The sequence below is a fragment of the Halichoeres trimaculatus genome, unplaced genomic scaffold (assembly GCF_033239565.1).
Source record: "Halichoeres trimaculatus isolate MK-OKI-2021-1 unplaced genomic scaffold, fHalTri1.1 fHalTri1_scaffold_3, whole genome shotgun sequence".
Classification (NCBI taxonomy): Eukaryota; Metazoa; Chordata; class Actinopteri; order Labriformes; family Labridae; genus Halichoeres; species Halichoeres trimaculatus.
The window spans coordinates 32,048,770-32,062,601 of NW_027437181.1; the positions used below are offsets into that span (position 1 = coordinate 32,048,770).

General features: G+C 41.4%; 1 protein-coding gene across 2 annotated transcripts in view; it reads right to left on the bottom strand.

Annotated features, from left to right (window-relative positions):
- Positions 1-13,832, bottom strand: part of igf1rb (insulin-like growth factor 1b receptor) — a 56,728-nt gene that overhangs the window by 17,598 nt on the left and 25,298 nt on the right. For both annotated transcript variants that reach the window (XM_074667233.1, XM_074667234.1), the window contains 3 exons: positions 2,230-2,533; positions 1,742-1,878; positions 427-571 (listed from right to left, as the gene is read on the bottom strand). In XM_074667233.1, the coding sequence (XP_074523334.1) occupies positions 427-571; positions 1,742-1,878; positions 2,230-2,533 (586 nt within the window). The remainder of the gene's footprint in view (positions 1-426; positions 572-1,741; positions 1,879-2,229; positions 2,534-13,832) is intronic.

Below are 13,832 nucleotides of genomic sequence, written 5' to 3' on the forward strand. Positions count from 1 at the left end.
GCTTTGTGATCAAACATGTTTCATACATTTTCAGCTTTTAATTTTTAACAAAGCTGATCCAAACGGAAGAGGATTAGAGCCACTGAAAATAAAATAACAACAAAACAAATGTCCACATTTTCTTTTACTATTTTTTTCTGAGAGATTTCTGATTAAAGTCAGAAATCTAATAAAATAAAAAAACTGACTTTTTTTCAGTGGCCCTAATCCTCTGCTGTAGATCCACTTGGTCTTCTATATGTCATATTTAACAACCACAGAACTGAAAGAACAGGATCAGTCAGACCTCCACCTGATTAAAAGTATGAAAACCTGGACCCAAAACATACAGCTCAGGGAAAGTTTTTAAGTCCATGAAAGCACAACTCTAGATGCTATATTTTTACAGTGTTTGATGTTTAATTGTGTTTTTGTGATGAAACTTACTCATCAAGAAGTTCTTCTCCATCGATGTATCTGAGGCTACGGAGGAAGGCCAGTGAGCTCAGAGTGTGAGAGTGTCTGATCCTCACGTATCCCGTCACCCTTTGGATCAAACCTGTGAAACTCTCCAGCTCTGCCACCATATTGTCTAAAAACACACAAAGACATGCACAACTCACACTTCTGTCTTAGATTGTCTATTTCAAGTGGAAAACCTTGCCTGATAATGTGTTGACATATTTTTAACCCTTTTGTTGAATTCTGCATATTTTACATGAGAATATTTTCTAACATTTTTGGCATCATCTTGAAATTTTAAGCTTGCAAACTATCCAAAACCTTTAAAAGACCCCTGTGTGTAGTCTTCAATTCACTTAAAAAAATATGATAAAGAAAGCTTCTCAGTGACCTTTTTTTTCCTTCCCAAAGACAAGATGATGACAAGCCAGGCTCAATGATTAAATTCAAATTTCCTCTTACTGTGTTACAAATCTATCATTCCACCTTATTTATGAACCACCTAGAAAGCAGTTGGAAATAATAAAGGTGTAGGTAGCAGTCAAAATAAGAAGTGTTCTGATCTACAGCTCAAATAATTCACCTGCTGTTGTGTTGACTGCTGTCATTAGAACAAACACAGGAACACTGTGATTTCTTTAAGATTTGTGTTGCTGTCGTTGTCCCGCCTTCCCTCAAAGCTGTAAACCAAGCGGAATTGCTGGAGACCATCATTAATATGGATTTCTACCCCTTTTTTTTATTGACACACAAACTTGACTGTGTGTCCATAACACTTTTACTAAGGAAATAAAATACAACCAAAAAAAGTAGTGAGGAACTTTCTTCTATAAATCTGTGTGTGGAGCACTTTACTTACTCCAGTAGATCAGCAGGCGGTGCTAAATTTTTCAACTGAGATATATCACACAGGTAGAAGTGTGAAGAGAGTTAAGGAGGGAAACATTTTTGACGCAAACTTAGAATAAAAAAAAATGTAACTAAAAATAGACTCAAAGTGTTTTGAATTTGTTGACTAACACTAGAAAAGGTGCAATAATGACCAAATTGGGGCTAGAAGTAAAGATTTTTTTCTAAAAAGCTGTGAATAAACCTAAAGTAGCTGCTGAAACAAACACTGTCTGCATTGACTTATTCTGACGTCTCCTCTGTTCTGTTTACTTCAGAGATATTGTGAAAACAAAGACACCTTTTCTTCCCAGAGTAATGAATCCATAAGTTTCCTGACCAGCAGAGAGACTGTTGTGTGGGATAAAAAGCAGAGATGTAAGGATTAACTGAGGTACGCTGCAGTACTTACGGCCTCTGCGGATGTTGATGTGCAAGTTGCCTTTGATAACAGTGCAGCCTTTGAGAGACTGAGCGGCATCCATGGAGTCGATGACCTTCTCCTCACACACTTTATCACACAGACCATCGCAGGCTTTACAGAGCATACTGGAGACAGACAGACAGACAGGGAGGGAAGGAGACACAGAGAGAGTAAATGAAGAGGTGCATTTGTTCTCTGAACCTCTGTAACTCTCCTCTGACCTTTCATCTGTTTTAATTCAATCCTTGAAAGATTTTACGTCAGTGTTTGACAGTTCCAGCTAAATGTTAACAAGAAACTTTTGTCAGTTTACAAAACAGCTGCAGGTTTATGAGGCAGCTGAGGAGGCATCGTTGTCAATAAACTGACCGCCCTTTAATGCTTTCGCCTCCATGAAATTTAAAACTGAGGAAATGATTTTGGGATGTGAAATAAAATGTCTCCATTTAAGCCACCCTCAGGGTGACTCAGCTCACCTGTTGGGTGCAGTGCGGGTGTACCCAGGTGGACAATCAGGCAAGCATTCATCCCCGTGGATGACGAAGCTGTCGTACTCAGGGAGGTGGACTTTGGAGCAAAGATCGGCACTGATGCAGCGCCAGCCTTCGAATTTGTAGGTGCCAGGGGGGCAGTCTTCCACGCAGCGCCCTTGGTGAAAGTAATGCACGCACGCTGCGCACGCCGTGTCGCTACTGGGAGCCGTGCAGCTGCCCAGGCACTGAGGGTGGCAGCACTCGCCATCCGCCGTACACGCTCGCCGTACACACTTCTCCGGGCACTCTGTTGGGGTGAGAAGGAAAGGAAGTGTTACACTTACAATCAGCACAAAGTGGCTCAAAGACTCACATTAATTCCTGTTTTTTTTATATGACTGCAACCCACATCTAGCTACTAAATAACAAGCCCTATGCTTTAACAAGTGGTGAAGAGTAACACATGAGCAGGAATCCTCAGTTGACGGCCTGAATTAGCCTTTGGCATGATGCTTGTGGCTGCAGTCCTGACTAACAACACCAGCAGACACACAAACATAGCTTGTAAACACTAAAAACAGACACACACTGAGATGGCTGCACCAACATCAAATTACAGCTTCATGTGTGTCATAAATATCAGTCTAAAATAAACAAAGAACTAAATGTTCAGCAGCTAAATGGATCTGTCAGAGCTCTCCCTGGATGTGCTGAGTTAAACCATGTGGTGCTGTATCCCCGATCCACTGTGAAAACTCTCCACTCCAGGTTTTTCATCAAGCCTGGCTACAAATAACTCCTCTAGTTGCTGTGGTGTCCCTCTAAATAAGAGGATATTGTAAGTGATGACAGGGAGATACTGATTGAGGAGCCAGAGAAGAAAAACAGAGGACTGACCCACGTACAGAGCAGAGAGGAGCCACACCTCGTGGGGGCCTTTGTCCCTGAAGCGAGGGGATTTAAATCACACATCACGAGGAGATATTAGAAAACAAAGCACTGAAGCCTTCCCTTTACCACTTGATGTTTTCAACAGGTCTTCATAATCAAAACAGTATTTTACAGGTTTATCACCACAGAACAGCCGAGGCAGAAACCGACTGGTTCAAACTCATTCTGCAGACATGAGACGATCTGCCGCAGAAACAAACACTAATTGCTATGGAAACCATCCATCACTGGATGAGATTATTTGAGTGTGTTGGTGAGTGTGTCAAGCATAAACAAAAGGAGAGGCAAAACTGAACCAAAACAAGCAGATGAAAACATAAATTAATCTGTAATTCTGCGTGTGTCACATGCGTAGGTTAGCCAGAGGCTGTGTTTACACACAAACCAAACAAAGTGAATTTAAGGGAAATGATGACTTGTTTACAGGATGCTGAGTGATAAAAAACTGCAGCAAGACAGGTTTAATCTGCTGTCTCTGAAGAACAAACTGAAGACACCGGGTCAGAGGAGGCGCCTTCTCCGTACTGCTACTCCTCTTATTTACATCTCAGTGATTTATCCAGAATCAGTGTTTGAGTGAGGATATTTCATCATGAGCTTGTTTTATGGCCTTGCTCAAATTGTGTAAACTGATGCTGAGAGAGCTGGATGCTGACTGTAACGTTGCAAAAACCAGATGTCAAATTGGAAAAGGAAGTCTTTTCTGAGGCCTGAAACACAAAAGAGAGGTTCCAACCATCTGCTTGATCTTTCAATGCTTCAGGATGTTTGCTTTCAAGAGAAAAAAGCTGCCATAAAGAGCACTGTTGAATCTCATCCACCAGTATGGTTCTGGATTCTTGCCTGCAGACGAGTTTTATTCTTTATTCCTGAAATTTATGGAGGACGACTGTAGTGAAAGTGTTGGACAAGATAAGATACTGTCCCAGAAAACCTGCCTCTGAGAAGCTGCATGGAACCACTTTAGATTTGGTTTGAGTTACTGAGTGTTGTTGTGGCAGCTGCAGATCAAAAGACTAAAGTCTGGTTTCTTTTAACAACAAAAAAAAGGATTAGAAGAGATTTAACTTCTGATAACTCCATGCAAATTTTCACTGCACTATAATTAAAGTTATTGTTTGACCAGTGAGCATGCTCAGAAACTCTCTGAGCACTGCCAGGCTTTTAATCACCTGAGGAGTTCCTCTGTTTGTCATGTACAGACGTCACTCAGGGACCTCAGATTCAGGACACGGGAGAGTTGATGTCCTTCCCCGTATGACACAAACTGATCATCCGGCAGTGCCCATTTGATGACCTTCCCACCCGCCTCCTGACTGACACAGAAGCCAATCAGAAACCCAGACTGTGTGGTCCCACCAACCATTTAGCAGGCTGTTTGTGCTCAGCAGGAGGGAACCAGTGCCGCATTTCTCTGGCACAGAATGTTCTTTCTCTGCTCCGAGCCCCCGCCAACCCCCCAACTCCACGTCGCCCTCTGACCTCTGTGATGGGATGATGGGAGCTGTGTCAGAAAGGTGTAATTTTGCAATGTGGTTATGTAGAGCCTGCAGAGAGAGGAAGCAGAGGGAGAGGAAGGAGATAATCTGCGCCTGAAGTTTGTCTCCGGCTTACACTGCTCTCCTCCTAAACATGACTGACTGACCCGCACGAGGTGAGCAGGGCCGGAGGGGTCGGCGGGTACGTACAGTGTACATCAGCATTCCAGCAGACATCTGCAACATAATAGATCCCAGCTTTACCCTCCTTACTGCACTTTCAGAGACAGGTTGATGCAGAGCTGCAGCACGAGGGGAGGAGGTGGAGGAGGAGGAAGGGCAAGGGGTAGAGGAGGAGAAAGACAAGGAGGGAGTGTAGAGGATGAGACAGAGTGAGGCACAGACGAGCTGGATGTGGAGGGAGAGGAGGTGAGGAGAGCTGGGAGGAGGAAGGTGAAGAAGGAAATGGTTTAAAGATGGAGATAAGAGGGTGGTAGACGAGGAGGGAACTAAAAGCACCATTTAACATATCACGTCTTTTTTAAATGCTTTACACACAAAAAATACACACCCGCACTCACACATACACACACACTTGGCAGAGCTGCCAGCTGGGGGAGCCAGACAACACGGGCTAACATAAATAGAGCCATACTGGTGTTTGACAAAAAGTGTCTCATGAGATAATGACCATAAATAGGCTGATTCAGTTTAAACACGAGGCCTGATTTAAGACGACACAACCACACACACACACACACGGTGTATCTCTCCAAGTTCAGCAACTATTCCAGGGTGCATTTGTTGGTGAGCAGCCACAAAATTCCCATCTATATTTATTTAAACATCAATTCTTCCTGTGTACCTGCAGCTGCTTAAATGTTTGTTTGTTTTAAATCAACATGTGGCTCATATCCAATGACTGTGAGCAGTTATTAGCAGTTGTAACTGTTTCTAATTCATCTTTTTCATTTTGTAATCCTGAAGCGTTCTATCTGGGGTATAATGACCGCTGTGGTGGGTCGAAAAAGCCGATACAGGGCTTCCAGGGAGACAGAAATACCAGCCCAGCAGGAAGGTAGGCTGGGAAACTCACACCAGTCACCAGCCAAAAGGCGGGAAAGTTTCAGAGTTGTTGCTCTTGAACTAATTCACTCACACAGCAGCTTGTAGAAACTAACAGGACCCCACAGTCGTGAATGATTGAGTTCAACAATGAAGACTGATGTGTCTCTTCTTTTTGGTTCAGATGATTGACAGAGACAAGAGGAGTCATACAGACACAAAGATGCTGTGATGCAGATCCAGGTTTGGTCGTCTGTCTGATATTGCAGCACATTAATAACAGGCAAATAGAGACCTGACTGGTTATCTTATTATTTTAACAAGTAAAAAAACAAAAATAACAACACAGATCTTCATTAGCTTTGAATAGTACAACTAACTTAGGCCCTGCTTACACGACTATGTTTCATCTGAAAACGCTAAAACGCAGTGAAAAAAATCTGCGTTTGCACAGAAACGCTGTAGTAAGCATGCCAGGCCTGTAGGTGGTGCTATAACTGTCTTGTCTAGAAGCCGCTTTTGGGAGATCTCCTCCAAAGTAGAGTTGAGCCAGTCATCTGGTGTATTTGGTATTGCTACATTAAAAAATGGAGCAACAGATGCTCATTTTGTTGAAAGACAATCAGCAGATACAGCAGAACAACACCGTAGTTTGTGACGATCGTACCAACGGCACTGTTCTCCTGTTGTATGCGCGCGCGAGACAGAGTGTGATGTCAGTGTTTCCACTGAAAACGCCGGCTCACTGTTTACACGGCAACGGTGTCTGGAGCGTTTCAGAAAAATCCCACTCTGGAAGCTGTTTTCAAAAGTTTGCGTTATGCTATTTCTGTGAAAACGTGAGGCTGAAACGCAACAAAACTTTTGCATTTCACCCTGAAACCATTGAAGTTCACCAGTTCAAATTCAGAAGTCCTATTTTTAACCTTCTCTGACTTTTCCATCAAAAACAAGTAGATGAAGAAGACTGTCCTACCCTGTTAACCAAAATAAAACTTCTCTAGGGTCTTAGTCTGAATCTGGTCAATAGTCTGAATAGTGCTAATAACTTTTTGGATAATAAAACAATTTGGATGATTGTATCATGGTACCATGGCAGGTCTGTCAAGATCAATCAAAACACCACTCTGCAGTTTTAAAGAGTAGAGTTGCTCATTTTGATTTTTCTGATACATTGCTTTATAATACAAATTATTATTCCCTCCACCAAGGAGATTATGTTTTTGGGAGAGTTTGTTTTTATTTGTCTGTTTGTTTATCTGTGAACAACTTAACTCAATAACTAACCAAAAGATCTTGATGAAATTTTCAGGAAATGTTCAAAATGGGATAAAGAAAAAGTGCTTAAAGTATTGAGCTGATCCAGATCACCGTCTGGATCCACAATTTGTTTGAAGGATCCTTTATCATTTTGAGATGGGGCCATTTTTACCATATGTGTATATAACTCCACCATAAATGGTCGGATTGCTTTGCAAAACAATACAAGACAAGGTCACCATAATTTCTGACAGATGTAAAAGTAGGATCCAGATCCTGGCAATATTCTGGGTATGAAGATCAGGAATATGAAATATGTACTGGATGATCATCATTTTCAACAACAACAAATTATTGTACAAACCTGCAACTAACACCAAATTGTAGTAGACAGTCTGCTGAAAGGGAGTATAACATTAAAGTAGGACTTAAGTGTTGCATCACAATATGCTTGGTGAAGGTCTGCGCTCTCTAAGTGCTTTTCTAGTTGCTGTCGTTATTAATACATTTTCCAATTGAAGAGAAAAATACGAAAATCAATAATTGAGTTGCCGTGAGAGACTGTAAGCAACATGGACCCCAGGCACTTTAAACTCCCTGTGAAATTTTGATCTGTGATCACTGGTTGCAGTAACGGTGGTTTAGAGAGAACAAATGTCATAAATGTTTTTACTATCGTAAACAGCCATTTAGAATTGAAGAATCTGACATAATGTTGTTTAAGAAATTATTCTTTTTGACCTTAATGATAAGAAACAACTTGTTATACACTTAATTTTTTTACATTAAATGTGTCAGAATTGTTGTAATGTATTGTAACTAATACCTGTACATACAAACATTCATCATTATCAATTACTCAACAGTGATCATCAATGGTGTGTTTGTGTGTTTGCTGCAGGACTCACACAAACAAATAAAACAGAGAGTAACAGCCAAATCCAGAAAGAGAGGTCTAACAGCAGGACTGAAATCCTGTGTGACAGATATCTCCCTGCTGATTGAGATTTTAACCAGAGTGATTTAACCCCCCTCCCAGAGAGAGGAAAAGCCCAAACACACAACTGTCGCTGTTACTACTGACCAGCAGACAAAACAATATTGATCTGCTCTGCTTCATTCATTAACATTCAGCCCCGTTCAATTCATTAACTTTAAAGCTTTGACTCTCGGGCTGAACTCAAATAGGTCTAAAAATAAACAGGTCTGCGTCTGTACTTCTCTAGTGCCATAACTTAATTTAAACAACTCATTTGATTTAGTAATTCCATTTATTTAATTTATTGATTTAAACTCATGCTATACACTCTGCATCTGCTGTTGGGCCCATCAGAAACCCTGATGTGCCCTCTTAGTGCTGAACCAGGGAACAAACAGCATCAGCGCCGTCTCCCCAGACTGAACAAGAAACTGATGATCATCAAACCACAACAACACTGTTTTGTTCCCACTCTCATACAAAGCATGTTCTTTTACCTCCAGACAGTCTGTCAGTGTGTAGGTTGAGTCAGTGAAGCAGTCATTCAGAAAACTGGTCAGCCAGTCACTAGTGTGCGTGAGTGTGTGCTGTCCATAGGCTGATTCGCGTCAGTAGAACAAGGATGTCCATTCATCGAGCCCATTCACAGCTCCACATGCTTGACGAGAACTGTACTGTTCACCTATTGGGCGGCCCAGCAGACACCAGACATGACCGCCAAACGGTGAGCTCAACTGGTCCACTGCTGAAGAAGGCCACAAACAACCTGCTGTGTGGCTGCTCACACGGAGACAACAACAAAGAGTGAGCACAACAGCAACAACAGCAGCTTTCTTTGCGTTTGGGCAGAAATCCATATCTAATCACTATCACTGCAGCTATACAAAATAAAAATATGTACCAGGGCTGCAGGATTTCTCTCTGTTATGTAATCTCGCTGTGCCCTCTTAAGGATGTTCCCTCAATGCTCATTGATTAAAATGCACTTACTCGCCTTAAGCCCTTTGCTCTTCTAGGGAGCTGGGGACCACTGACAAATGTCTTCTGCAAAAATAGATCCAGATTAAAAGACAAAGCATTTCACATTATGTTTGGTAGATTTTTTTGGTCTTTTGTTCAAAAGCTGTGCACGCTTTGTTTGGGGCAATTAATGGAAACAGGAAACAGGAGGTACAGCTCTCATTGGCTGGTAAAAATTAGTGAAATTGGCTGCTGGTTAGATGACTCAGAGAGAAAGCTTCACTGGATCCTCTGTCAAACTGGAATTAATTTAGTACAAAATGTTTCTCTAGTTCACCACACTTTAAGCTCAATCAAATGTAATGAATTTGCTCAAAGTGGACACCTGAACAAGTACAGGCACCATCCCTCTGAAGCACTCACTGTGCATTGCAGGTAAAGGGATGCAGTTAACACAGTGATGCTGACAAGAATATCACGAGTAATGCCGGGTTTCCTCCTCCTCCTCCTCCACCCCGCCCAGTTTGAGGAGACATCCCACAGGAGATGTGTGGTCTGAAGCTTCCTGTTGATAATTACTGTCTGTTTAAGGGGAAAAACGCTAACAGAGGTGAGGCAGTCTGGGAACATTGTTCCTGTTGATCATGCTTTTCTCTGTGGGTCACACTCTTAACAAGAGGAAGTCACACATAAACTATACCAGCATCTGACAACATACAGATTTAATGTGTCTGAGTCTGACATGCTGAGTTATGTGACGGCAAAATACAGGTCAATGTCTGCAGCATTTGACGGTCATGAGTAGTCATTACTTTCCATTCAGTGAGAGGGTATCGAATCTCCTCTAGTAAGTTAGAGCTAGTCCGTCTCAGGAAAAAGTAACAGACGAATGAAATATAAAAGTATACTACATAAAGAGGAAAAACTGAGCTAAAAACAATAATTCAACATTCCAAATGTTTAGCGGAGAGTAATTCTAAATATTTAAGATAATAAAAATTAAAAAATAAACAGCTGAAACTGAGGGGAACATAATCAGGGATGAGGTAATGTGATTGTGACTTTAAAAAAAGCAAGACCCCAAACCCCCTGATCATGCTGTAACACGACTGTGTTGTTGCTGCTAGCTAGGGGCTAACACCCTAACCTTTATCAGTGGAGGGGGTCAGGGCGCCTGGGAGGTGAAGAAACACGGATGGGGAGGTTTGAAAAGGACTTTCAAAACCCAAGACCCCATAGATGACTAATGCTGCATTCCATTCAAATCAAACCAAATCAAAGTAGAGAGAGTAGGAATGATGTCATCTCCGAGTTAAAAGTGTTCAAGTTGCCTAGTTGGAAAAACCTGCCATAACAGCAAAATTTCTTAATATAAAAATCAAATAATACTATGTTCACAGCTGATTTATTGCGACAAACACTAGTCAGAAATGCAAAAATAAACAGAATATAGGAGGAGCTGAATTACTGTTTACACCCCTGGGCAGCCATCTTTGATTGTAAACTCAGGGGAGGTGTGAATCCTCAGACTTCCCAGTAGGAAATTCAGACTTCAGGGGGCGTTCCAGTTGAAATTTCCCACTCTGAACTTGTAAATTCTGACTTCTGAGAACATAGGGAATGCACCGTAAGTCAGAATAATGACATGCGAAACGCAGCAGTTTGTAGCAATAGGGAGTCTGATTCCTTCCCATCTGCTAAATCAAGTATCTTTAGGCATTTTTTGTTTTGATATTGACCTACTAGTAAAGGCCCGATGGAAGGGGGGCGCTAGTAACCTCTATTTTGGGGTTATTGGCTGAAAAGTATGGGACCCCCTGTTCTAAAGCAAAGTATGTGCAGTTAAGTACGTACATGATCAATAAACACAAACGGCTCCAATGGCTTACTGTGGTCAATAAAAGAACAACAGGCTGGGCTCACCATAACATCAGTGTGGTAACTCTAAATGTGTTTTTTTATTACAGGTGTTAAGATTGAGCTGAATCATCACCTATTCAGGTTCTGATCAATCTGTTAGAAAAATATCACTGAGTGATGGATAAATGATTCAAACAATGATCAACAAATAAAGTAAAGAGATAGACTTTCTGTGCTAAAACAAAGCAGTTAAATCAATTAAGATGCTGTTTCTGATATGTTGATACACTCTGAAGAATTTATAAAGACTACCACACCTTCACACAAACGTGCAGGAGGGTGCCAGATTTGGGTTATTACAGCTGGAGTGGCACTTTTTCCTGCATGTTGTGTGTCTCCTTGCTCTGCCCTCTGTCACAACAACTACACTGCAAACTGTGAGAGTTGATAGACTGGTAGGCACCTGATAGTATACTGTAAAGTCCCTTTGCTGTCTCATAAGACAATCACATTACATTTATGACAGGTAGAAGACATGGAAAACTTGTTCCATCAAATCTTTGACCAAGTCTGGGCTAGCATCTGTCATAATTTTGGAAAATTTGCAAGACCTAAAAAAAAAAGCTGATAATGGAGACTTCTAATACCTACAAAAGTTGCTCTGTGTGGCATGTTGCTAAAGGGCATTTGTGAGAAGATCATGGGAACGAAAAAAGTCAAGTTTGAAGGTGTATCAGCGAGACAAACACAGAACACAGTCAGTTTGTATGACGATGTAGACAGCACAGAGATGTTTGTGTTCTCAAACCACCACAAACAATACTTTAGTTTCAGAATCCTTGACCAGCTTCCCATCTGGAAACAGAAACACATCGTTTTATCATTTAACCGTAATCTTTCCTAGTTTGAATATGTCCTGAAGGTTCAGACAGGAAGGCAAAACATACATGATAACAACCAGTAACCTTCTTTGCATACGACTTCTCCAGCTGCTTTTCATTCTATCAAATATCCTCACTCACAACACAACAAGAACGGAGAAAAAAACCTCCACAACTGATCAGTCATTCAACAACAGCCTGCTGTCAGAGCAGCTACGCAAATCACAAACCCTTTAATTAGCTCGCAGCCCAAGCGTATGCGACAACATCAGGCAAATATTCAGTTTAGGCTGGTCTAAACACGGCCAGCAGTTGAACTTGTAGTGAACAAAAATCTGTCAGATCAGCTGACACTTCAGGATAACTACTGACAGGAGGAATTCCTGGCATCCCCCTGCTGACTGACCTGGAAAAGACAAGACAAATCAAATACTCTGGTCCCCAGAGCCTCCACACAGGCCAGACAATAACAGGGAGGATGAGCTTTACAAGGAGCTGTAACATCAGCTGTTTGCTGATACCTGCAGCTCCACAATAACTTGTGATGAGGACAGATATCACAAGTGGTTACAGTCACACAGGGACCGTCGATGCAGAGGGTTGTGTGTGTTCCTTGGACAGCAAAACTGTTGTAATCTTGGAAAATGATGAAAGTTCAGGTAGGAATGAGGGTTGTGTTGTAATTCTGATGAAATAACGCATTGTTTCTGTTCTGGAGAAAAGGCCATGGCGTCAGGCCAATGTCAACAGGAACGATAAACCTAAAACTCTTATCTTTAAACCTCAATGGCCTCACAGTTTAAGTCATTTTTCACTTGGGCTGGACTTTGCTTTATTATTGTTAGACGTCGACTCTTTGACTGCTCTGACCTCTGAAAACACTGATGATTTGATACTGTCTGTGTCATTCAAACCACCAGCCACTTCTTTTTCCTGTGTTTGGATGTTTGAAATTCCAAGCTTGGCTCAGCAGATTAATTTCCCAACCTCACAGGGTGAATTAACGGTCTGTGTCAAACATAGGTTGACTTAATTTTGTTTACAAGGTCACAAAGTTTCATACAAAATTCTGCACATGCGCACAGGCTGCAACAGAAAAAAAAAAAAAGTTGTCTGCATTCCTGAGTCTTTGTGTTTTCGTGTTTTCCTCGCGCGGGAAGACAGAAATATCTCTGGAATTTGATGGAAGATGCAGGAGGCAAAGTATAAAATTCCCTTTCACCTTGAGGACTTTTGGCCTAGATGCTTGGCTGCTCCAATGAGCTACAGCACATTTTCAGCATGCTGTCAAACCAACACAAGGCATAACTCAAGGCCCTGATGGTACAAATCAGAAGTAAAGAACATGTAGAAACGTACATTATAGAAATATTATGCATTTGAATCCTTGGCTGAACGAAAACTTATCCAGCTTTGATACATGAGAAGATACAAGATGAAAAACACTGAAACCACAAGAATTCAGCGCTTATAGGTCGAGCTAGAGTCTGCTCACAAACGATTTTAATTTGCTCAACTGTTTTTGTTTTTCACTTCATCCACACACACAGACGCACACACACAGCTTTCCTCTCTTGATACACACAGCTGCATATCTCACCCCATGTTTTTCTCTGTGACCTCGCATATTACATTGATCCAAATCTCAGCACAGTGACAACCAGGTGCACACCACTTTTTTAACAGCAGTATGAGAAAGTTCATATTATCCAAGATATTGCAAGAGAAATTTATAAAAATGGTCAGCATTAAAACCAAGGGGCAACATCCGGTTAGTAAAAATGAAGCCTATGCGGAACTGCTAAAAGTTGCTGTTCACTGAGAATCCGCTTGAGACTGGCTGAAGAAAGACTGGAAGTCATGTGCACACCCAGCCATAAAAATAGTTTAACGTCATTAAAAAGCATATTTACAGCCTGGTTCAAAAAACAGCTTTGGTCTAAAACGCTGATTTCACTATCAGCACACACTGTACGGTGAGTGAATTTTTTTTAACTTGGCAGTTTAGAAGTTATTAGGATGGTTTGATTGACCAATCAGAGACACAGCTCAGGTCACATGACTGCTGGGCGCCCTGTAGCTGTTTGAAAAGAAACTCACAGCTGGCGTCGTATCAAATGTGGCTGCATCTACATTATACAGTCTATGATTAAAGCATACATATGTGCATAT